The sequence below is a fragment of the Bos indicus genome, chromosome 3, assembly GCF_029378745.1.
Source record: "Bos indicus isolate NIAB-ARS_2022 breed Sahiwal x Tharparkar chromosome 3, NIAB-ARS_B.indTharparkar_mat_pri_1.0, whole genome shotgun sequence".
Taxonomy (NCBI): domain Eukaryota; kingdom Metazoa; phylum Chordata; class Mammalia; order Artiodactyla; family Bovidae; genus Bos; species Bos indicus.
Genome location: NC_091762.1, coordinates 60,004,363 through 60,030,271, shown reverse-complemented (window position 1 = coordinate 60,030,271; position 25,909 = coordinate 60,004,363). Strand labels below are relative to the sequence as shown.

Below are 25,909 nucleotides of genomic sequence, written 5' to 3'. Positions count from 1 at the left end.
GTCTTATACATACAAAACAAAGGATCCTGGAGCAACATTCCACCAAGTCTGGCAAATAACAGGCAGGACATGGCTGCAGTCTTCACTATTTAGGGAAGGAGGCTACACTTTATAGGGGGGATTGACATCAAGTTGGCTCATCAGTTACCAGGGAAACCAGCAGCTGGGGCAGGGGACAAGCACATAGGCAGTTACTGATTAAGCCCTCTGATTCAGAGGACTGGATAGTCATGTGAGTTAAGCAGTCACATGGTTGAGCAGAAGCTGCACAGAGAACAAGAGAACAGCCATCTTGAATGGCTTGACCACACAAAACAGGAAATTGTTCCTTGAAATTTTCACAGACTACAGACTTTTCCTGCCACACACCTGGGATATAACCTCCAATAGTTCTTTTGCAATTCATTACAATAAATGCATATATGTATAAACTACGATTTCTAAGAATTCTGCTCTTCTCTGAAACAAATATAGTGTTTCTAAGATTTATATGACCATTGAGTAAAATGGGACTAATTAAGCTTTTTTTCTTTTCTTTTCTTTCTTTTTAGGAAAAATCATGTTAGAATCTAAATTCTTCTTTGCACAGAATTATCAAATCAGCAGAGGAATAAAATGTACTAGCCATTTGTCCATGCAAGTTACATGATGTAAAAGCACATTTTGTAACAAGAGTAATCAATACATCACAAAACTTTCTATATCACAGTACTTCATCCTTCTTATCTCATGTTCTTCATTAAGCAGCAGCAGCTTGAGAATGACCTGCAGTACCTTCTAGAGTTTGCTGCTCTCAGACCTCCCATCTCTCATCTCACCCACAAAGTTCAATGATAACTTTCCATGTAGGTCTAAAAACAAGTGAAAAGAAGGCAGAATTTTTCATTTAACAAACACATACAGGAAGTTATGTGTCAGGTGTGAAAACTACCACGTGTTCAGTCACTCAGACATGTCCGACTGTGGTCTCATAGACTGTAGCTCGACAGGTTCCTTTGTCCATGAAATTTTCCAGGCAAGAATACTGGAGTGGGTTGCCATTTCCTCCTCCAGCGGATCTTCCCGACTCAGGAATCAAACTCTTGTCTCTTGCATCTCCTGCTTTGGCAGGTGGACTCTTTACCACTACCTCAGAAGCCCCCTTACTACCATAGTTCTTTACAGACATTAATTCATTTAATCCTCAAAAAAACCTATGAGGTAGGTTCTATATGTTCATCTCCATTTTACAGATGAGGAAACTTGTCACAGAGCTAGTAAGAGACGGAGTCAGGATTTAAACGAGATTCTGCAATCAAACATGGCACCTTAAGTAATAGTATTATAAAAGTGAATGCAGAATTGTCAAATAATACTAAGTACACATGGGTATGTATTTATAAAAAGGGAGACAAACAATTTAAATAAATGGAGATCTTTAATCATTGTTGTTCAGTTGCTCAGTCATGTCCACCTCTTTGCGACCCCATGGACTGCAGCACACTAGGCTTCCCTGTCCTTCACCATTTCCTGGAGATTGCTCAAACTCATGTCCATTGAGTCGGTGATGCCATCCAACCATCTCATTCTCTATCATCCCCTTCTCCTCCTGCCTTCAATCTTTCCCAGCATCCAGGTCTTTTCCAATGAGTCAGCTCTTCTCATCAGGTGATTAAAGTATTGTAGCTTCAGCTTCAGCATCAGTTTTTCCAATGAATATTCAGGGTTGATTTCTTTAAGGACTGACTTGTTTGAACTCCTTGCTGTCCAAGGGACTCTCAAGAGTCTTCTCTAGCACCACAATCTGACAGCATCAATTCTTCGGCACAGCTTTCTTTATGGTCCAGCTCTCACATCCATACATGACTACTGGAAAAACCATAGCTTTGACTAGACGGACCTTTGTTGGCAAAGTAATGTCTCTGCTTTTTAATATGCTGTCTAGTTTTGTCATTGGAGAAGGCAATGGCACCCCATTCCAGTACACTTGCCTGGAAAATCCCATGGGCGGAGGAGCCTGGTAGGCTCCAGTCCATGGGGTCGCTAAGAGTCAGGCACGACTGAGCGACTTCATTTTCACTTTTCACTTTCATGCATTGGAGAAGGAAATGGCAACCCACTCCAGTACTCTTGCCTGTAAGATCCCATGGGCAGAGGAGCTTGGTAGGCTGCAGTCCATGTCGGACACGACTGAGCGACTTCACTTTCACTTTTCACTTTCATGCATTGGAGAAGGAAATGGCAACCCACTCCAGTGTTCTTGCCTGGAGAATCCCAGGGACGGGGGAGCCTGGTGGGCTGCCGTCTATGGGGTCGCACAGAGTCGGACACGACTGAAGCGACTTAGCAGCAGCAGCAGTTTTGTCATAGCTTTTCTTCTAAGGAGCAAGCATCTTTTAATTTCATGGCTGCAGTCACCATCTACAGTGATTTTAGAGCCCAAGAAAATAAAGGCTGTCACTGTTTCCATTGTTTCCCCATCTGTTTGCCATGAAGTGATGGGAGTAGATGCCATGATCTTAGTTTTCTAAATGTTGAGTTTTAAGTCAGCTTTTTCACTCTACTCTTTCACCTTCATCAAAAGGCTCTTCAATTCCTTTTCACTTTTTGCCATTAGGGTGGTGTCATCTGCATATCTGAGTTTATTGATATTTCTCCTGGCAATCTTTATTCCAGCTTGTGCTTCATCCAGCCTGGTATTCCATATGATGCATGTAAGTTAAATAAGCAGGGTGATAATATACCTGCATTTCATATGATATACTCTGCCTGTAAGTTAAATAAGCAGGATGACAATTTTTTAATGGAGGAAGGTTATCTAGGATGCTCATGTAAACAACTTTTAGTCATGGGTTTCTAAAATTCCAGTTTATGGAGTTTTATGGTATATGTACAACAGTAGTGTTAGTTTACTGATGTAAAGATTACCACCATTCAAATATGCATATATCTTTAAATCATCAATTATATTTATTTCTCTGATTATAAAAGTAATAAATGTTCATATCTGGAAGATTCAGAAAATCATAAGACAAAATACGAAAATCATTCATAATCCCACCATCCAGAATCATCACTGCTGATTTATTCATACATATAGTCTTTAGTCTTCTTTCTATATGTATATTCAACCACCTGGGTAATGACTTACCATTTATTAATGTGACTCTTTGTGCCAAAGTGATGCATTATTCAAAGAAAAACAATTTACACTTTTTTTCAATGTCTCAATGTGTACTAAACATTCTTTAAGGACTGTAAAAGTCATAAAACAAATACATTAAAATTTCAAAAGTACTTTTAGAGTAGAAATAAACTCCCAATAATACATATGCTAGAGCATATTTAAGAACTCAAGTATTCAGTCTAATTGAAGTCACAGTGGTGATACTTTTCAAAATATTACTTAATCATTATATTTTCTGCATTGCCAAGGAGCAAGTTTTAGCATCAGTAGGATGAAAGCAATGCTGGCTTCTTAAATTTGTTCACAAGATTAACTGTTATCACACCTCCATTGATTCATGATTATCTTCCTATTGAATGTATTCTAAAGCTCCTCTAAGATAGGAAGGCCCAAGACCACTAAAATGAAATACTGATTTATGACTATTCTAATACTACTCAGCATTTGTGAAGTAAACTGTATCCACAAAGCATGTTTTTAATTACTAATCCAAAAACACTTTGCTGAGCTGGGTATAGAAGAATTCTTTCATATAGGAGGAAAATGAACACTATAAATCAACATACTAGGTTGAAAATTTGCATGGCTATGCACTACGATTTCCAGCATCACAAGTGGCTTAAGGAATGCCTCAATGGAGCATGGACTCCCACTGGTGGCCACAACGTCACAGCCTTGAAGTCAGCTTCCTCTTGACTGTACCAGTAATTCTGCCATATGGATTGTCTAATGGTAACAAGACCTGTAGAAAAACCACAGGGCAACTTCAGAGACACTGAAGACAGATGAGGTAATTTTCCAGAAAATTAAAGAGTTTTTCAAAAATGTTTAATCATCAGGATATAAATGTTTCTCAGATGCATTACATATCCCTGCTTTTTAAACAGAGTGTAGTGAACACAATTTGGCCTTTGCTTGATGACTCTCTTTGAACATCAATCATTGTCCAATGCTATAATAGTGTCATGCCCTCAGGAACATTTGAGGTCCTCAGGACTCTTAGCCTGATACTAACTGGCTCCAGACAGCTCTGCATTTGCAGTTCTTCTGTCCTCCACTCTATCATTAGTCACTTCTCTGCTGTCTTCTTTGTGTCCCCACTCCCTGCTTCTCATATGTTGCCCTCACTTTGTAGGCACTTGCTGAGTAAGGGCCCAAGAGTGACCAGCCATCCTCAAGGTGCAAACACAGACATAGGGACAGTTTGTTCACCCCCTTGGGTGCCTTTACACAGAGCCTGACCCAAAGGATCTCAGGCCTTCCTGCCTGCAGGTCTCCAGGGGAAGTTTTGAGTCTGACTTCTTAGAGCAAAAGACACAGTGGCCTCGGTCTACCAGAACACCATCGAGCTAGGATCACTGCAGGCCTGGGGTATCAGGAGCCTTGGGAGACCCTCTTCCTTAGGTTGGGGTTCCTGAGCTAAGCACTGCTGTAGCCATGAGCCTGAGCCTTTCTCTGTTTGGGGCCCATTGGTTTCATCTTTGCTGAACGTGTCCCTTTTCTTCCCTTTAGAAAGTAAGCTGTCAAAAAAGTCTTTACATCCAAATTAACAGTGGCATTCTGGGAATCTACATCCTCTCCATCCTCTGAAGTAAACAATGCTGCCTCTCCTTCCAGCTGAATGAACAGTGACTGTCCTCCTCTGCAACTCGGGGCCCTATTTCAGCCATACCAGGCACCTCAGCATGACCTTACTTACCCAGCGCTGCTCCCCAGCCTCCCTCACAGCTGTCGTAGTACAGAGCGTGATGGAGCATAACATACAGAACAGAAACAGGGTACCTGGCCAGACGGCTGTGACTGATAAGGCTCCTGGGGCAGCAGACCCAGAAGGTAGGACCTTCTGGACACCCTTCACTGACCTTTTTCCATCAAAAGAGATGATTCTCTGGCTGCGCAGCTATGGTAATAGAGGGTCCCTTCCTATCTCACTTCCCCAACAACACTAGAAGCAGCCAACAGAATGGTGTTTTTTTTAGCACACTGGAAGCCCATGGGAAGATGGATCAGAGAAGTCCTGCCAGTATGAGAGTGATCCAAGTGGGGAGGGACAGTTCTGATCTCCCAGGACTGAGCACAGCAAGCTTATCTGTTGGGACTTCAGGCTGGTTAATGAGACACACTAACTTGGCTGAACCTTCTACCATGGCTAAAAGCAAGTCATGGTTAAGTGTTTTTTCTAAGGCCGGGTTTCCTTTTGAAAACTGAACTTCCTCGTCTTGCCTGCTGTAATTGCAGTTAGAAACACAAATATCTTTCATTTTGTGTGTGTTTATTGCATGCTATTCAAACTGACTATCTAAAAGTTAGGGATGATAGAAGAAAATAAAAATATAATCTTCTTCCTTTCTTCTTATCGCCTTGTGATGGAAAAATAATGAAGCTGTGACCTTCTGTGGCACCTTTTGGAGAAGTGGATTTCAGGGCTGTTTCTTTGGGGCATACTCTGTTCTTTCTTTGTCTTTTACTCTATGCAACTTTCAAGCCTCCTCTATAAGCTTTCATCCACTTCTAGGGCATTCCAGCCTCAGATATTGAAAGGCCAGCGTCTAAGTGGGCTCTAAACAGTTGCAACTATAAATATCCCAACAGCAACAGCTATTAAAAGTTGTGGCAGTTGTACCACCCCAAGTTTACAAAGAGGGTTAAAAAGTGGGCAAGGCAGGGGAAATGTGCTTTAAATATTTTAAAAGTTCTCTTACCTCTTCCTTGTTGATCAGTCCCATTTTGGACATGTCTATGTTAAAGTAGTGAATGTTCGGCAGACTGATTTCCATATCTTCTATCTGGAATCCACAATAATACGTATCACGTTGGAAAACTGGGAATCTGTCTCTATCACTACTCACCCCCAACCTCCAACTAGCTCATTACTCAGATTCCACCTCTGTCTCCGGGGCACCCTCTGGTGTTCCTCTACTGCTCAATGCTGTTCTCTCTCGCTAGTGCTATTATTAAATGATGGACTCGTTCCTCCCTCTGTGTATGAAATCCATTTCTCAGAAAAGTAAAATCTCCTGGGGTCAGACACCTGGGAGATATTCAGCATCCAGCTGGCCTCCAGATGTCGGCCCGTCAACCTCCTCAGTTCCCGCTCAGTCAACACCCTCCTCTCCAGGCCTGTCCTCAACATTTGCAGGCCCTGGAGGGAGCATCTGGAGGTCCCCACACCAGATATTTTGCACTTCCTAGGTGGCGCTAGTGGTAAAGAACCCACAAGCCAATGCAGGAGATGCAGGGGACATGGGTTCAATCCCTGTTGGGAAGATCCCTTGGAGGAGGAAATGACAACACACTCCAGTATTCTTGCCTGGAGAATCCCATGGATAGAGGATCCTGGTGGGCTATGGTCCGTAAGGTTGTAAAGAGTTGGACACAACTGAAGTGACTTAGCACACACTCATACCACATGTTTAAAGATTTAAAGTTATGAATCAAGCTAATATACAGAGATAGAAGTATGTTCTATCTCTGTAACTTAACACATCATCCTTCACAACTATCTGGAAGGCCAGGACCAAATTTTAAATCTTCTGACTCCTTGCAGCATTGGGCCAGGACCTGGTAGCATGAGAAGAGCCAGCCCCTAACACCTGGCCCACCCTATCCTCTCTCTTGGACTCATGTGGGTGGATATTCCAGCTTGCATGTGAAGTTGCCTGATGGCAAACATCCCAGAGAATAGTCTAGAAGGGGAAGCATGGGCTCCTGAAGTGTTCACTCCCTTGAAGTGCCTCTTCTAGTAGAGAGAAGCATAGCTAGAAGATGGCCTGAGGGGGCCTCAGGGCCATGGTGGGCGTCCCTCTTGCCCAGATCTAAGGACAGCACTATCCTCTCCATCCCATCATGGCCATGGTTCATGACCTCCTTTCCAGCTTTCTGCAACAACCTCCCAATAGGTCTCCTTGTCTATGGCCCATCATCCTTTTAATCTATCACACATCTTTCAGAGTGGTCTTTCTAGAGTGCAAAGCTGGTAGCATGGCACCTTGCTTAGACCCCTTGGTGGCTCCTAAGATTTTTTCAGGATGAAATATAGACTCTACAAAGACCACAAAGCCCTCCAGACCTGCTTCCCACCTCATCTCTAGGCACATGGAAGGGCTTTCACTCCTGGAGCTCCACGTGTGGCAGACCTTCAACAATAAATGCCTGTTCCATGCCGCCTCCCGTTGTCCATACCTACCCCTCCCTCACCCCTGAGTATGAACCCAGAAAACCCCTACTTGTCCCTTAAAGCTCAACTCAAATACCTCTCCTTCCAGAGAACCTGACAGGCACTTCCCATATACTTGAGTTACGTGCCATCTTCTGAATTTCCATAACATTCTATTGTTTATTTAATTATTAGCTTACTTATTTTCTTCTTTCACTGAATGATGAACTCATTGAGGGTAGAGTCTATGGGACTCCATGTCTAATTTATCCCTGATTTTCTCATGTGCTGATAGAGACATAGTAACATTCAATAATATCAAATGGACGGATGGATGCAATCTCTCTGCTTCTATCCTTCATTCTCTGGCTCTCCTGAAACATAGACCCTTGGGATAATTACCCCTCCTTCAGGCCATTCGAGTGTCCTAAATATGAGACTCAAATTGTAGCAGATTGAAGAGACTCAGAATTTTCAAGAAAACTAAAGAACTACAGCAGTGGCCTGTGTTTTCAGGTTGCACAGATTTTTCCACTTTTTTTCTCTTTTCTCACTTGCTATAACAAGCTTTTGAGCAACAACAGATGTCATTTTTCATGTGTCTTCCACTTTCTTATTTTAACTCCCAGCTCTTTCTCAGAGCTAACAGGAGACACAGAAAGTTCTCTCAGTCTTCAGAATGGCAAGTGACAAAACGTACCTCAGGAAGCTGGCTCAGGGAGAGCACCTGGATGTCATAGAGGGTCTTCTGGACTGAGGGCGAGTACTCGCCTTTGTCATAGGGTCCAGCGAACTTCTTCAGGACAATGCCCCTGACAGCCTTCCTAGAACACAGAAAGGAGAACTGAGAGCTCCCACAGGGTGGTCTTTGGGAATTCACTGCGAAACTAAGATGTGGAGACCTCTCTGTCCCCTCCTCCCAAAACAATTTTATTGCTGGCTTCAGAGAGGATTATAGGGACTTCCCAGGTGGGGCTAGTGGTAAAGAATGTGCCTGCCAATGCAAGAGACCTAAGAAATGCGGGTTCAATCCCTGGGTTGGGAAGATCCTCTGGAGGAAGGCATGGCAACCCACTCCAGTATTCTCACTTAGAAAATCCCATGGAGAGAGGAGCCGGGTGGACTACAGTCCACTGGGGCGCAAAAAGTCAAACACTACAGAGTGACTTAGCACAGCACAGGAATATATTATAATGCCAAAAAGAAAAAAAAAAAACAAAAACCCTAACTTCTAATTTCTTTACACACACACACACACCAGTCAACAGACATATTGAGCATAACTAGGCTATCTTCATAATCTGGCACCAGGGCTCAATGGGCATTCCAGGCTAAGTTTCCCTCCATGCTTAAAGAATTCATGAAGAAGACTTCCTCATATTCTAACCTTTGTACTGCTTGGCTTGGCTGGTTGCTTGAATTGCTGCATTTTTCAGGGGTTTTACCATGCCAGGCTGCAGGCTAAGTGTTTTATGTGATTACTTCATTAAATTTTCTCAGTGTACCTGAGGCAGTTCCTATTATTATCGTCCCCAATTTGGAAGGAATATGAGCTTAAAAATTAAATGATCTACTCTCAGTCCTTCTCCTCAGTGGGAGGCCCAACTGGTACCCTGACTATCTCAATTTCATACTCATTTCAACATAAATACATCAGACTGCTGCCCATGGGTAACACTTGAAAAAACAAGGAAAAAAAAAAAGACTGAGGTGAGGTTCTCTTCAAGCATTTCCAACCTAGCATATAATAAAAGGAGCAGAGCAACACTCTGCCCGTGGGAGGAAGCTACCGGAGGCAGATTCTAGCTCATAACAGGGTACAAGTTTCTAACAATTAGAACTTTGACAAAGGAATGAGATACCTGGTCAAAAGCAAACTGGGAATTCAGAGGCCTAATCACTCCTTGTCTAGGATGTTAAAATAAAAGCCATACCTTTACAATGTTAAAGAACTTATCATTTAGAAAATGCTTCTGTAACTGTCATCTCGTTTTGAGTTTGGCCTATGGTGGCCAATTTGACCGGGACCAAGAGGTTTCCTAGGACATGGGACCTTCAGTGTTAAAATCAGGAAAGCCCTTGACAGACTGGGACGAGTTTGGTCAGCCTGGTTTAGCTCTCCCTGCACCTGCTATGAAGTGACAAGGCCACTATCCTCATTTGATCCAGCGATTCTGGAAGTGTGGCCTCTGCTCCAGCAGCATGGGAAACACCTGGGAGTTTGTTAGCAAATGCAACTTCTCGGGCCCCATTCCAGGCCACAGAATCAGAACCTCTGGGGATGGGCTCAGTGAGCTACAGTGTAACAAACCCTCCAAGTGGTTCTCATACCCAATCATGTTTGTGTACTACTGATGTAGTCAGTTAGGAAAGACAGCATCAGAGAAATCAGGCAGTCCACTTAAGGCTGTTATAGCTAAGAGCACCTAAGATTCAAGTGCAGGTTTACTAACTCAGAGTAAGACCAGTGTTCTTTCTGTTATCCATCAGAAGGGATTTTGTACAGTGGGGAGGCTGAACTAAATGGCCTCCAAGTTTCTCTTTCAGATTGAAGACTCCTAGGCCCCTGGAAAAGAGGGTGGATACTACCTGTGCCAGTGCCAAACCCTAGCCCTTCTTCGTACCAGGTGGCCTCAAAGTCCACATCTCTGCCCTGGTGGTAGCGCCATTTGCAGTACACTTGGGTAGCAAAGCACCGGTCCTTCACCTCAGGGAGGGTGGTGAACTGATCCTTGAGGAATCCTTCAAATCCAGACTGCGTTGTTTTCAGGACCTTGAGGTCTTTGATTCCAGAATGAATGACTGGAGGTCCTGTTTTAAGTCAAAAGGTAAGAGGGGATGAAGTCATAAAGGAAATAGTGCCTTCTTGCTGCCTAGCCCTGAGGATTCTGGGGTCAGTAAAACATGGCACCCCGTGTCTGTACAGAGAGCAACACCACTCCCCGAGTGTTCTGTCTCTTGGTCCCCTCTGAAGTCCATGTGATGAAGATGGTGTGCCTTTGCCCCATCTGAATTCCACAACTCCCTGCCTTCCCATGCCCTAAGAGAACTGAAGGGCAGAGACTGAACCTCCATGCTGTGTTGCAGCCCACAGGAACCTTTTTCTTAGGTACTTGCAGGTGTGTCTTCTAGGCCAAATTACCTTCCACATTTTGAGCTCCATCTCCCTCAGCAGGCAGTCATGCTGGAAAGAGTTCATAAACTCCTCAAAAGCAGCTCTTCTGTCCAGCACTGTGATGCCTTCAATTGGGGGTGGTTCTCATATGGGTTCTCTGTACTGCCAAATGGCTCCAGACCCCTCAGACCCCACCAGACCCCTCAGTTCCCTGTGGTTATGAACTCAGCAAACCCAGAAAATTTTATGAATGGGTAGCAGCATGGGCCCGAATGAGCCTAAATGGAGGCTGGGAAGATGAGACCAGTGATCCATAAGTTATAGATTGCATACATGGACACCCATAAAGGTTTTTAGCTTTTGGCTGAACTGAGAAGGGGCAAAGTTGGTTTGTGGGGACCTGGAGGAGAGAGGGCAGAGTTGAAAATATTGGAGGAGATGATATGTCTCTCTGGAAGTCCCTGACATCACCTCATGAGGTGCATTGGAAAGGTGGTAGGGAGAGAGGCAAAAATCTGAAAACCTCGTTTGCTTGTGCCGGGTAGTTCTAGCTCAGGGCCCAGGTGACAGGCAGGGTACTGAGTTGGTGAGGGGAAGAGTCTTTCTTTTTCCCTGTGGAATGCACTGAAGCTCCAGCAATTTGGTGTAGCCTGAAGAGCACATGGCACCAGCTAACACACTGGGAAGCCCAGGACACAGTGTCTGTGGAGAGCAGCTTTCTTCCCAAGGAGCAGTGGTAACTGGCACAGCAGACACTGGACAGAGCTGTGAGGCAGCAGCTGTCCTCAGTGGGTGCAGACTTCCCTCTGAGCCCCTGTGAGACAGCCCTCCCAGCTGGGAGAAGGTGGGAGAGTTGGGCTGGAGAGGAGCAACAGTTTGATAATAAGAGAACTACAAGACCAGGGAAATGCAGGAATTAACATCATCATGGCCTTATTTTGTATGTGCAGGCTGGTGAGGCCAGTATACTCAGGGAGCAGTTGGATGCAAACTCCCAATAGCATAGTCAAAGCAGGATGACTAAGGTCAACCTCTTTTAGATCTTGGAATTAGTCCTGACTAATATCTATCCCTTTTGACCTATAATCTTAAGTCAAAAGCTGGAGGTATATTATCATGCATCACTATGTTGCACATGGCCCTGGCTGAAGAACAGGAATGTAATCCATGATGGTCAGTTAAAATCCTAAACAGCTCTTAATAATCCAGTGGTTTACATCATCCTATGTGATTTCAATTGCTGTGGTTAACTTGGGAACTGTGGAGTTTCACAAGTAGGTAAACAATGATATATTTTTGATATTTTCCCAACCACATGTGTGTACCTACCAGAGAGAGCAGGGGCCATGGTTAGTGGTAGATCTGCTGATTAAATATGTGCCGCTTAAATAAGCATTCTGGCCAGAGTAGTCTAGGATAATGTGGTAAGATAGAAAATGGTATTTGTTTAACATTCCCAAGTTCCCACTGGAAGCTTTATTTGAAGAAGGATCAAGAGAATACCTGGACTTAATACCTTAAGTTGGTTGACTTCATCAGATTCTCTTGATGAAAGTGAAAGAGGAGAGTGAAAAAGTTGGATTAAAGCTCAACATTCAGAAAATGAAGATCATGGCATCTGGTCCCATCATCTCATGGGAAATAGATGGGGAAACAGTGGAAACAGTGTCAGACTTTATTTTTCTGGGCTCCAAAATCACTGCAGATGGTGACTGCAGCCACAAAATTAAAAGACGCTTACTCCTTGGAAGAAAAGTTATGACCAACCTAGATAGCACATTCAAAAGCAGAGACATTAATTTGTCAACAAAGGTCCATCTAGTCAAGGCTCTGTTTTTTCCAGTGGTCATGTATGGATGTGAGAGCTGGACTGTGAAGAAGGCTGAGCGCCGAAGAATTGATGCTTTTGAACTGTGGTGTTGGAGAAGACTCTTGAGAGTCCCTTGGACAGCAAGGAGATCCAACCAGTCCATTCTAAAGGAGATCAGCCCTGGGATTTCTTTGGAAGGAATGATGCTAAAGCTGAAACTCCAGTACTTTGGCCACCTCATGTGAAGAGTTGACTCATTGGAAAAGACTCTGATTCTGGGAGGGATTTGGGGGCAGGAGGAGAAGGGGATGACAGAGGATGAGATGGCTGGATGACATCACTGACTCGATGGACGTGAGTCTGAGTGAACTCCGGGAGTTGGTGATGGACAAGGAGGCCTGGCGTGCTGCGATTCGTGGGGTCATAAAGAGTCGGACATGACTGAGTGACTGAACTGAACTGAAGTGTATAAAAACACAATTCTGCAAAATCAGCATTTCAAAATGCAGTGTAGAGCTAATCCAAGTGAGTCTAGTCTCAGACCCAAGAGAATTGCAGAAGCAATCAATAAATATCCATTCAATGAATGAATGAATGAATGAATGCAATGCCATTGATTCACCTTAACAACTCAGCCTCATAACTTAGTGTCTTTTTCTTCTAGACAGTCCTCTTCTATCAGTCTCTAGCATTTCCCTTCCTGATCTGGTCCCTCTTCTCAGCTCTCAGACAGTACGGCAGGGGTAGAAGGGGAGGGCATCAGCACTGACTGAGAAGGTCCTGACTGCCAACATGCATCCTAGTCACATGGCTAGACACTAGCAGAGGTGGAGTTTGAACTCACCACCCCATTATGAGATTTCGTGCTTTTCTTCCCCCCTTTTGTATCACTTCCCATCCTCAAAATGTTTCCTCCTTCTTTCAGTTCTCTCTTTCCATTTCTGTAATGAAAGAGGACTTTGCAAGAGACAAGAAAGTTGCCACCACCATTCCACAATGTGCTTTGAGGGCTTCAGTTGAAAAATACCATCCCCATTGGTTTGAAATGAAGCATCACTTTTAGAAATGATCCCTATGTGTTTTGAAAATATTTTATCATTCAAAAATTTCCTATTGAAATACCAAGACCCCTTAAAGGAGTGACTCCTTAATATTTTATAAACCGGTATCATAATTTACTTCTAATAGTAATCCCTCCTAGGAAAAAAAATCCTCTAGAAATGAGACTTCAATTTCCAATCAGGAGTGGGGTTAGAACAAGTGGTGGGAACCCTGGAAGGTGGATAAAGAGAAGGCAAGAGAAACCAAAGGCAAACTCTATCCATTTCCACTTTTCCTATATAGATGGCCTTGATCACCAGTATCTCTGTGAGCCAACCAGACTTGGACCCCTCAGCTGTCCCAATCGTAAGAGGATTTCCAGATTCTGTGTTCCATACAGCTGAGTCCACAGTCTTGGGACTCTGATCCTTTGAATTCAATTCCAGTGCTCTTCATGCTTCTTCTCCCCTGTTTATGAGCAGTATTTCCCTGACAGAATTACTTAACCTCTCTCTATCTTGATTTTCTCATTTGCAGAAGATGATAATCATAACTATTTCCTAGAGGTGATCAATTCTAAGATGGTACACATAAAGGACTCAGTAAAATGGCTGCCCCGTTGGAAATGCTCTACAGAAGTTACTAAGATGATTTTGCCCTAACTGACTTCAAACCCCTGCAAATACTGCCCATGTTTCACAAAGGATCACTGGGTTCTGAAAACTCCTGACATGCCTTTCCTATCCACCTCTGGCCCTGGGGTGATATTTGTTCATCTTTGGGGATGTCAGTTTGCTAGGAAACTTTGAAATGATCTACTTTCTCGCTAGAATCTGAAAATGGAGAAAGCAGTTGTATTGTCTAATGTATTCTGGCTTCAGCTTCATGCAGTATAAAACATCTTACAGTCTCCTAGACAGTTCACTACCGCCATGGTTTAAGCAGAACGCAAACCGTCTACGCTGGTATGCTCATCATTCTCTGAACAACAACAACAAAAACTTATTCTCTTTGAATGTGAAAAATAAATTCTCTTGGCACACATCAGACACCCTCGATGAAATCTGGGAGCTTATTTTATCTTTTCTGCTGGCAGTGCCTCAGCTTACTGAACACTAGTAGGAACCTGAGCCTTTCAAATTCATGGGCCCATAAACTAAAAATATGATACTTCACACACTCTAAAAAAGATTCCAATTTAGAAGACAAGAAATAATTCAACCCCAAAGACTGTCCTTTTCTAGGTTACTTCCCATGAAACCACTTAATCAGCTCTTTTTTGCCTTTCTGCCATGTTTATGGAGTAACACAAAAGGAAGATTTCCACATTTTCCTTTGCTAGAACATAATCTTTTCCAGCTTTTAGTGTCCTCCTACACACTTAACAGATTGTGGTTTATCTGTCAGAGAAGCATACATCTTACCCCTTCAGGTCTCTAAAGGAAAGAAACTCACTGCAAATTAATAGAAAATAAGCCCGATTCCTTACCTATGCATCAGGTGTCACAAAGCACAAAGCTTTACTGAGCCAAGAAAAAAAAAAAAAAAATCCTGTCATGAAAAGGATAATTGCTTCCACGTTTAACACCTCCAAAAAGGACACAAATAGCTAAACGGGGGCTATTTTAAAACTATATTAAATAATTCTAGTAGAAAACCTCAAACCTGTAAAGTGCTAGAACAAGTGAAGATCAATTGAATATCATTTGCCTCTGAGAGTCCATTTAGCTCATGGAAGGAAGGTGAAAGCTCTCTGTGTGCAATTCTGGATGAGGAGAGATGACGTCACCCCATGGAAGGACATTAACTGGGTTTTCGTACAGCAAAGTGATCCTCAAGACGATTTGTAAAAGATACTGTGCTTGCCAAGAAATTTTCATTTGAAATAACTGATGAGTGCCTTAGTCTTGACATCAGAATGACACAAGCAAACTTCTTGGCAGTGGCCCTCTCTGTCTTGAGTCTCCTATTTTCCTCTCTTCTCGTCCATCTGTCCTGCTTGACACCTCTTAAATCTCTTCTTCTGGACTTCAGTTTCATCTCCCCGCTTCCTTAAAACCACCTTCCTACCCCCGCTAGTCCCCATGTCAATAGATTTTTTTCACCACTAGAAGATAGTATCTCTTATTTGAAATATCTTCTTTATATTTCATTCCTTGATTTGGTTACGCTTTAGCTGCATTTTTATAATTAGTGTCAGATTGGGAGAAATTTAATGCTTAAAGAATTATGTATTACAATTCAAATAGCGTGTGTGTGTGTGTGTGTGTTGGCAGGGTGTTCTGCTTATTTCAACTAGCTTAAATTAGTGACTTAACCATCCTAGTGACTTCAAGGCTTGTCTAAGCTTGCAGTTCACAGAGACTCATTAGAGAAAGAGTTCGGAAGATTGAGGCTCCATATAAAGCCTACACCACAGCCTGCGCCACACATGTAGAGCCTCGCTCTCCTCTCAGAGCTGAGGAAGTCATAAACATAGCACCCACCCTCATCCCTTTGGTGAAAAAATTTCTCTCTCTTCCAGAGTCCCCCATGGAACTAGCAGACTCTGAAACAGCTAGAAGTACACTTCATGATGTAACTTTAAAAGGTACGGTAGGAAACGATAGAGTGGTCGGAGTTTTACAGCAATTCTCAGAGCCTAAAATGGGTTCCTCAGATTCAGTGTGCTTTCTCTAAATGTTTGTTCAATCAATAAAAATGAATCCACTCCACTAGGATAAACCCAGTTACATATCCTGCTGGGGAAAGTTGTAGGTTGAATGTGTGATTAAGTATATGTGTTCGAGAGGGCAGAATTCTCACGACTCTAGCCAGCCCCCCACTGAAAGTCTTATTTAGAGGGTTGTAACTTTCATGTATTGGAGAAGGAAATGGCAACCCACTCCAGTGTTCTTGCCTGGAGAATCCCAGGGATGGGGGAGCCTGGTGGGCTGCAGTCCATGGGGTCGCACAGAGTTGGACACGACTGAAGCGACTTAGCAGCAGCAGCAGCAACAATAGCCTTTGGGTTTCCCTGCTGGTGCAGTGACAAAGAATCTGCCTGTCATTGACAGTGCCTGTCATTCTGTATTGCAGAAAATGTGAGTTTGATCCCTGGGTTGGGAAGATCCCTGGAGAAGGAAATGGCAACCCATTCCAGTATTCTTGCCTGGAAAATCCCACGGACAGAGAAGCCTGGCAGGCTATAGTCTATAGGGTCACAAAAGATTCAGATATGACTTAGCAACTAAATAACAAAAAACAGTAAATAAATAAATTCCTGGAGTGGCCTTTAGCATGTGAACTGGAATGTGTGTGTGTGTCAGATAATAATTATTTTCTTCAGTTAAGCCTATGTAAGGGCATGTCTTATGACAATGATTGTACACTGAATCACCTCATGATATCTGTGGGTTTAGCTCTTGGAAAATAAGCAAATTAAGAATTAAACTTTGCTACCAAAAATCCAAAGAGGGACAGAGTACAAATATCATCTTCAAATAAACAATGCAGGAAGATACGCACATTCAGGGACTTGTGCACACACATACTACACACACTCAGGCAGCAGATGCCTCCTCCCTTCAGATCCCTGCCAGCCCCACATGCTATGGGCGGGGGCGCAGGGTTTACTGGGCTCTAGACAGTCAAGCTGGAGCTCTGGGAACATCGCCACAGTGATCGCAACACCCTGAAGTTTTCTCCAGAAAGAAAAAGCATTGGGCCTGATTCTGCTGATAAGTTTTCCCACCCTGCAGCAGCCAGGTGACTAGCATGCAAGCTGATGATAGCTCCTGGTAATTCCTGGAAAGAACAAGGTGTGAAACCTGTCTTCTTTCTTTGATCAGCTGAGCCCTATATTTGGCCACTCCACTTCCACCTCCAGGGCTCTGCTAAATATTCTTGCAGAGGGAGGTCACCAATGTCTAAGTGCCAAACTGCACAATCTCTTCAGCCTCCTTTCAAGCCAAATTTTTTAACCTTCCTGCAGCAGAGATCATGGGCAGCTTCTCTCCTTCCTGGGTCCTTGGCTAGACTACATTCCCCAGCCTTCAGGTGTGGTTGTGTAATTGGGTTCTCTTCGTGTGATGTGCTCTGTGCGACTTTCAGGCTTGGTGCTATGCTTGAGTGGTTTTGTCCCTCCGTTTCCTTCTCCAAGCTCTTTGCTTCCACTTGTCTGGTATGGGATCCACTCTCAAGGTGACCCAGAAAGGAAAGGATTAAAATGTCTGGTTGCATCAACCTGGGTTCCTGAATAAATTCCTGGAGCAGAGCATCCTCCCAACACACTCACATACACAGTGAACTTGACTTTTACACATAGCAGTAAACTTTGTGTAGGAAGCCCCTGCATATAAGCTTACTTGTTATGCATTCTGCTACCCCAATAACTATTCCTCATTTCTTGAAATGTCCTTTTCCTTTTGCTTCCATAATACCGTTGTCTCCAAGTTTCCTCCTGTCTCTCTGACCATTCTTCTGTCTCAGTCTTTAAGCTTTTAACTCTTGAACTGGGGAATTTCCCATGGCCTGTTCATCTTTCCTCTTCTCACTTTATATGTTTTTCTGGATTAGTCCTTCTTCCCATGGCTTCACCAACTATCAGTCTCCACATCTTTTCCTTATTTCCAAACGCACGAGCTTCCTCTGGAAACTTCCTCATTATATGTATTATTCTTAGTCAACACTCCCGGGCTCCTGACTTTAGGGTAACTTTAACCCCTCCTTTTCTCTACCCTTGCATCCCTATGCAATTACACAGACCTATTAAGCACACTTCAAAAATGCCTCACATAATGTCCCTCCCCAGCTTCTGCAGTCCCTCCGTCTCTGCCTCTACTGCCCGAGGTCAGCCTACATCATTACTTCATCTCTGCAGCAAGTCTCCAAATGTTTCCCTGTGGCCTATTTCTCTAGCCAGTTCACCATAATCTTGGTCAGAATTACCCAAATGTACACATACATACAAAAAGACCTTCCCTGGATCTCTATAATCATTCAAAATAATAATAATAACAGCTTTCTTTCAAGGAGTGCTTCTTATATGTTAGGGACTATGCTAAATGCTTTCAATTAACATTTATTTCCTTTAATTATCTGGATAATTGATAAGGTAGACATTTATCCTCATCTTACAAATTAAAAAACACTGAAGTAGTGTATTTAATGTGCTAACAGTCACAAAGTTATTAAGTGGTGGTGGTTTAGTCACTAAGTCGTGTCTGACTTTTGTGACTGACTGCTAGGTTCCTTTGTCCATGGGATTTCCCAAGCAAGAATACTGGAGTGGGTTGCCAATTCCCTTCTCCAGGGGATCTTGGCAACCCAGGGACTGAAACCAGGTCTCCTGCATTGCAGGCAGATTTATCATCTGAACCACCAGGGAAGCCCATTAAGTAGTGGAGCTCAAGTTCAAAAACACTTCAGTTTTCATAGAATAAAAGTAGGAAATCTAGTAGGGAGAAAAAAATACAAAAGTAATAAATGCTAGTAGGGAGATTAAAAGACAAAAGTAATGAATTAATTCATATCCACAATAAGAAGTTAAGGGATACACAAAATATTTAGATTAGAAAATAATATCAAAAACAGTAATCATGAGGGGAGGAGAATACAAATGCAAAGTATCTATCTATCTATATAGATAGATAGATTGCTATGCAAAAACCTCATGGTAACCACAAAACAAAAATCTATAATAGATATTCACACAGAAAAAGAAAAAGAAATCCAAACTTAATACTAAAGATAGTCATCAAATCACAAAAGAAGAGAACAAAAGAAGTAAAGGGGAAAAACACCTACAAAACAAACCCAAAACAATTGATAAAATGACAATAGGAACAAGCTACTGCTGCTATTGTTTAGTCGCTCAGTCGTGTCTGACTCTTTGTGACCCCATGGACGGTAGCCCACCAGGCTCCGCTGTCTATGGGATATTCCAGGCAAGAATACTGGAGTGGGTTGTCATTTCCTTCCCCAGGAGATCTTCCTGACCCAGAGATCAAACCCACATGTCCTGCTTGGCAGATAAATTCTTTACCACTGAGCCACCTGGGAAACCAATGGGAACATATATACCAATAATTGCTTAAACATAAATGGACTAAATGATCCAACCAAAGGATATAGACTGGCTGAATGGGTAAAGAAACAGCTTCCATATGTGCTGCCTACAAAAGACTCACTTCAGATCTAGAGATATACACAGACTGAAAGCGAGGGGATTAGTAAAAGGTATTTCATGAAAATGGAAATCAAAAGAAAGCTAGAGGGAATTCCTTGGTGGTCCAGTGGTTAAGAATCCTCCTGACAGCACAGGGGATATGGGTTCAATCCCTGGTCTGGAAAGATGCCACATGCCTTAGTGGGAAAACTAAGCCCATGCACAACTGCCAAGCCAGTGCTCCAGAGCCAGTGTGCCACAACTACTGAAGCACGTGTACCCAGAGCCCGTGCTCTTAAACAAGAGAAACTATCACAATGAGAACTCACTCACTGCACACACTAAATGAACTCACACACTACAAGAGTGGCCCCCACTCACCACAACTAGAGAAATCCTGTGTATAGTGATGAAGACCCAGCACAGCCAATAAATAAATACAACTTTTAAAAGAGAAAGCTGGAGTAGCCATACTTATATCAGACAAAATAGACTTTAAAATAAAGGCTGTGAGAAAAGATAAGAATTTACAATGGAGAAAAGATAGTCTCTTCAATAAGTGGTGCTGGGAAAACAGGACAGCTATATGTAAATGATTGAAGATAGAACATTCTCTAATATCATATACAAAAAAATAATCTCAAAATGGATTAAAGACCTAAATGTAAGACCAGATACTATAAAACTCCTAGAGGAAAACATTGGCAGAACACTGAAATAAACTGCAGGAAAATTTTTTTATATTCATCCCCTGCTGCTGCTGCTAAGTCACTTCAGTTGTGTCCAACTCTGTGCAACCCCAGAGACGGCAGCCCACCAGGCTCCCCCATCCCTGGGATTCTCCAGGCAAGAACACTGGAGTGGGTTGCCATTTCCTTCTCCAATGCATGAAAATGAAAAGTCAAAGTGAAGTCGCTCAGTCGTGTCCAACCCTCAGCGACCCCATGGACACCCCAGGAGCCCACCAGGCTCCTCCATCCATGGGATTTTCCAGGCAAGAGTACATCTCCTAGAGTAATACAAATAGAAAAATAAATAAATAGGGCCAAATTAAACTTAAAAACTTTTGCACAGCAAATAAACCCATAAACAAAGTGAATAGACAACCTATGGACTGGGAGATGTCAAGGGATTAATTTCCAAAATATATAAATAACTCATACAGCTTAATATAAAAAAGCAAACAATGCAATCAGAAAATGGTCAGAAGACCTAAAGAGAAATTTCTCAGAAAAAGACATACAGACGGCCAATAGGCACATGAAAAATGCACAATATTGCTAATTTGGGGCTTCCCTGGTGGCTCAGACAGTAAAGAATCTGCCTGCAAAGCAGGAGACCCGGTTTCAATCCCTGGGTTGTGAAGATCCCCTGGAGAAGGGAATGGCAACCCATTCCAGTTTTTTTGCCTGGAGAATTCCATAGACAGAGGAGCCTGGCAGGCTACAATTCATGGGGTTGCACAGACTTGGACATGACTGTTCATGCACATATACACACATTGCTAATTTTAGAAAAATACAAAACTACAATGAAGTATCACTCTCAGATCAGAATGGCCATTATTTAAAAAGTCTACTGATAATAAATGCCAGAGAGACTGTGGAGAGAAAGGAATTAATCATATGATCCTGCTATCCCACTCCTGGGCATATATCCAAAGGAAATTCTAATTTGAAAAGATACAGGCATTCCAACATTTATAGCAGCACTGTTTACAATAGTCAAGACATGGAACGGTTTCCCTGGTGGCTCAGTGGTTAAAAAAAAATCCTGCCAGTGCAGAAGATTCAGATTCACTCTCTGGGTCAGGAAGATCCCCTGAGAAGGAAAAAGGAGACCTGCGAATCCCGTGGACAGAGGAGCCTAGTGGGCTGTAGTCCATGGGGTCACAAATGAGTTGGACACGACGTAGCGACCAAACAACAACAACAACAAAAATAGCAACAAGACATAGAAGCAACCTAAATACCCATAGGCAGATGAATGGATAAAGAATATTTATTACTCAGTCATAATAAAGAATGAAATAATGCCATTTGCAGCAACATGGATGAATCTAGAGATTATCATATTGAGTGAAGTAAATCAGACAAAGAAATATATGATATCACTTACAAGTGGAATCTAAAAAAAAAGATACAAATGAATTTATTTACAAAGCAGAAATAGACTCACAGACACAGAACCTGACCTTATGGTTACCAAAAGGGATAGCAGCTATGAGAAGAAGATAAACTGGGAATTTGGGATTAATATATACACATTACTACATATAAAATAGATAAACAAGGACCTAATATATAGCACAAGGAACTGTATTCAATATCTTGCATTTAAATGATCTCTAATGGAAAAGAAGCTGAAAAAGAATATATATATACACATAAATGTATATGTGTGTGTATAACTGAATCATTTTGCTGTACATCTGAAACTAACACAACACTGTAAGTTAAACTATAATGTAAAAAATGGTTTACATTTAAAAAATTAAAATAGGAAAGCAATAAAGGAAGCAAAATATCTTAGTCTGCAAGAACTGTAGACTTAGCTACCATGCAAAAACTTCCTCATTGCACCAGGGTTTTGTTTTGTTTTCTTTTGTTTTTGGCCATGCTGCTCAGCTTGTAGGATCTTAGCTCCTGAACCAGAGATCCAACCAAGGCCCTCAATGGTGAAAGTGTGGTGTCCTAACCACTTGACCACCAGGAATTCCCTAGTTACACCAGTCTTGCTAGTACAGTAGATTAAGGTCCAAACCAACCTCTTCACATTTGGAGGATTTAAAAACTCACTATCTTCTCAACTTATCAACTAGTTATTCAGTCTTCTTTATATAATAATAATTTCATAACTGTTAATCAAACACTGAGAAGGCTCTGGCTGTGCCTAGAATTTAATACAGATAGGGAAAACATTAAATGATTAAAATGTTAAATGACTAGGACGTTCTAAGGGAAGGCAGCACCCAGTAGAACTCAGAATAAGAAGCACTTGTATTTTACTAATCTTTTAAAAGATATTTATGATGTTTACCAGATACCACCTTAAATTCTTAGTGAAGAGAGCTAGAAATGAAAGAAAGATAAAGTAAAAGAAATGAAATGAAAGAAACACGTGGGAAAGAGAAGGAGAGGAGACAAAAGAAAAGAGAGATGAAAAAAGAAAAAATTCAGAGTCCTCACTTTCAGTTTATAATGATCACTAAAGTTTATTTTTCATTAGGATAGGGACATTTCTACCATGGTGGCTTCACGGTTCTTAAAGTTCATCTAGTCCAACTCTTAACCAATTATTGAGCTCTATTCTGACAACCTCAACAAATCAATGGAAGATATACTTTGCTAAGTTTAGTCATCAGTACCAAGAAGGTCTAAATTATAATTATGTTCCACAGTTAATGTTTAGATTTCTTATTAAACAGAAAGAACTATATAATTGTCACTGCTATTTTAAATGAAGCTTATTTTATTATAATTATAATAATATCAATGGTTTTATTATTAGGACAAAATAAGGAAACATGATTGTTATTTTCTAGGTATTTCCTATAAAGTTATTATAATCATAGTTTGGTATAGTACAAAAAGCACTGATCAGAAATTTCAGAGATTTGAGAGTTTTGTCAGCCTGAGTCTTTTTTTCCTCTCACCTCAAGATCATGCAATAAAAATGATTGACCCCACTCAACCCCCAGATTTGTTGCAAAGAGTATTATTTCATCTTTATACTTTTAAGATAAAAAGCAGATAGTTCTTTAATGTAATCCAAGGTCACAACTTTCATTCCCATCTCAGATTTAAAAGAGTTCAAAATTCTCTACAGTTCTCCTTGGTGCTGATAAACAGAGTTGTTTAGAAGAAAAAAAAAAAAACTAAAATTGCTATTACAGAATCAAACATGAAAGACATTTTCTCACCACTCCTCAACTGTTCAACCTCACAGAAATGCGTTCCAGTGGGAGTATGAATAAATGCATGGACGTGCTTAACTCCATTCTGAAAATTAGAAAAAAAAAAAAAGATTGTTTCCAGTAAAATTTCAGCATATGTCATAAAGCCAATGTCTTTAATTAAACTGAGAACACAAATAAGTGAGGCAACCTTTTCAAAACGCTTCCAAGGGACTTCTTCCACGTAGACTTGAACTCGAATGACGTGGTTAAAAGAAGAAAGGAAATGCTCACAGATATTCATAGCAAAAGTTTCTATGCTTTTGATCTATAAAGAGAAACAAATGTGAATGAGCAGCAATAGTTGCCCCAATTGAAAGTCATTTTTAAATATCCATGGGACTCTCTTTCCTGATCAAGTGTTTTTTAGAATCAGAGAAATGAAGACTTAGAAAGAATCTTAGAAATGATTTTATCTTTTTATCCCAATTTTTCACATGGGCCCCTAAGTGTAGTTAATGGATCACCATCACCAGGTGAGACCACCCTGTTTTTAAAAGAAAACTGTGTGCTGGAGAGGATGTGTCTGTCCATCAGTGGATGAGCAAAAAGGAACTGAATATTTAGATTCTCCTCGAGATGAGCTCAGTCATCACCCATGCCAGCAAAAGTATTGCAGGATACTCCAAACACTCTGCTCTCTTTATGAGGCTGGCAAACAGACCTCCCAGTTTCCCCAGGAAAAATGTTAAGGAAGGGTCACTTCAGCTTTCTTTCCTTGCAAACATGCCTTCTACAGACCATCTCCAACTCTCCACCCCCATAAAGCAGCTCCCTACTTCCACCCAATTCTTCATATTAATCTCTATTTTATGGTACTAGCTCAGTCTACAGATTATTTATGGTTTTGAGTATAATTAAGGTAGACTATACAGGTTTCCAGGATAGTTTTGTTTCGTATCTGAGGTTTATAAGCATTCTATTGAACTCTCAAAAGTATCTTGGTTTGGATAAGAAATTATGGTCGCTACAAACAATGAATGAATTTTTTTTAAACATCCAGGTCCATTCCTTCACTTTTCTGTATCTCTCACATAGTACAGGAAATATAAGAATTTTTGGTACCCAACCATCTTCTTAAACACAGTACTAGAAGCTTATTTTCAATTTATTTTTAAAGAAAGCAATGCCTTTTTCCAGAACACTGTCTATGCTTGCTGGGCCGTTATGATTAGCAAGAGAAAGGTTCACGGTGGAGACAGGCCTTGCAGAAATAATCTTTCAATTAGTTTGTTCATTTCATGCATTATAGGTGTGGATTTCATGCAAAATCATGGAAAAAGAAATTTTCTAGTCTACATTTCTTGTCTTTTTAAACTTCTTGGTAAATAAAAAATCATCCTGAATTGCCCAGAAATCTGGTGGTCACCCAGCACAATTTCACTCACACTTTTTAGAGAAATCTGAGGTAAAGTGCTAAAAAAAAAAATCAGATTCTCTTAGTTCCAAGACCCTTTTTAAAAGTACAGTTACCATCAAATATGGACACTAAGTGGTCGTAGAGTTGAGAAAATTAGGAAGGCATTAAAAGTTGGACAAATAGATTTCAAACTGTATCTTATACTGAATTTTCTTCTTTAGTAATACCAAGAAGAGAAATGGTACTTTCTTCTATGAATACACACCATTCTTAAAGAAAGAAACAAAACAATAGGACTCAAATAAATGCATGGCAACAATGGGTAAAATTCTAATCTGAAATTGTCTCAGAGCCTTGATTTGCCAATGATCCTAAATAAGTGATAACATGTAAATTTGTCAAATAGGATTCTCTGCCTTCTAAAAGATGTTGTACTGAGTTGAAAACCAAGGAAACAGAACAAAGAGGGAACAGAAAAAGAAAAGCAAATAAAGTGGTAAGTTTTTTTAAAAAGGGAAATTGGGGAACACATATATACCTGTGGCAGATTCATTTTGATATTTGGCAAAACTAATACAATTTGTAAAGTTTAAAAATAAAATAAAATTTAAAAAAAAGAATTTTAGAATAGAAAAGGATCTTTTTTCCAATGGCTTAAATGTACAAATAAAATTAAAACGTACAGGGAACTTGAAATAAGCAAGTACTATCCTCACAGTATAGTGCAGTGAATTCGCCATCCAGATAGGCAGCATCTAAGAAGAAGAATAACACATACGCCTTTGAACTTGGCCAGGACTTGAACTGTGTTCTTGATGGTGTCTGTCGGGATGATGTCTGAATTGTCTCCATGCAGGTACTCTCTTCTGGAGTTTAGAGTAAGTTGCACTGAAGTTGCCACTTCCTTAATGCTGTGGTATTTTCCATCCCGCTGAATATGAAGAACTTTTACCATATCCTTACCATAACCAGTTCGGACAAACTCCACTTCATCATTCTGCAATGAAAATAGTCATCTTATTGAAGAAGGCTAGATGAAAACCAGAAGTCAACCGCAATTTCTTTTATTTTTAATTGGGGGATAATTTCTTTACAATATTGTGTTGGTCTCTGCCATACATCAACATGAATCAGCTATAGGTAAAAATATGTCCCCTC

The 25,909-nt window shown here is 41.3% G+C and overlaps 1 protein-coding gene across 2 annotated transcripts in view; it reads right to left on the bottom strand.

Annotated features, from left to right (window-relative positions):
• Positions 1–2,926: 2,926 nt before the first annotated feature.
• Positions 2,927–25,909, bottom strand: part of LOC109556136 (uricase) — a 98,984-nt gene continuing 76,001 nt past the window's right edge. For both annotated transcript variants that reach the window (XM_070786212.1, XM_019957207.2), the window contains exons 2-8: positions 25,530–25,748; positions 23,543–23,659; positions 23,359–23,437; positions 9,947–10,133; positions 8,023–8,146; positions 5,869–5,952; positions 2,927–3,908 (exon numbers count right to left, since the gene is read on the bottom strand). In XM_070786212.1, the coding sequence (XP_070642313.1) occupies positions 3,834–3,908; positions 5,869–5,952; positions 8,023–8,146; positions 9,947–10,133; positions 23,359–23,437; positions 23,543–23,659; positions 25,530–25,748 (885 nt within the window). In that variant the 3' untranslated portion in view covers positions 2,927–3,833. The remainder of the gene's footprint in view (positions 3,909–5,868; positions 5,953–8,022; positions 8,147–9,946; positions 10,134–23,358; positions 23,438–23,542; positions 23,660–25,529; positions 25,749–25,909) is intronic.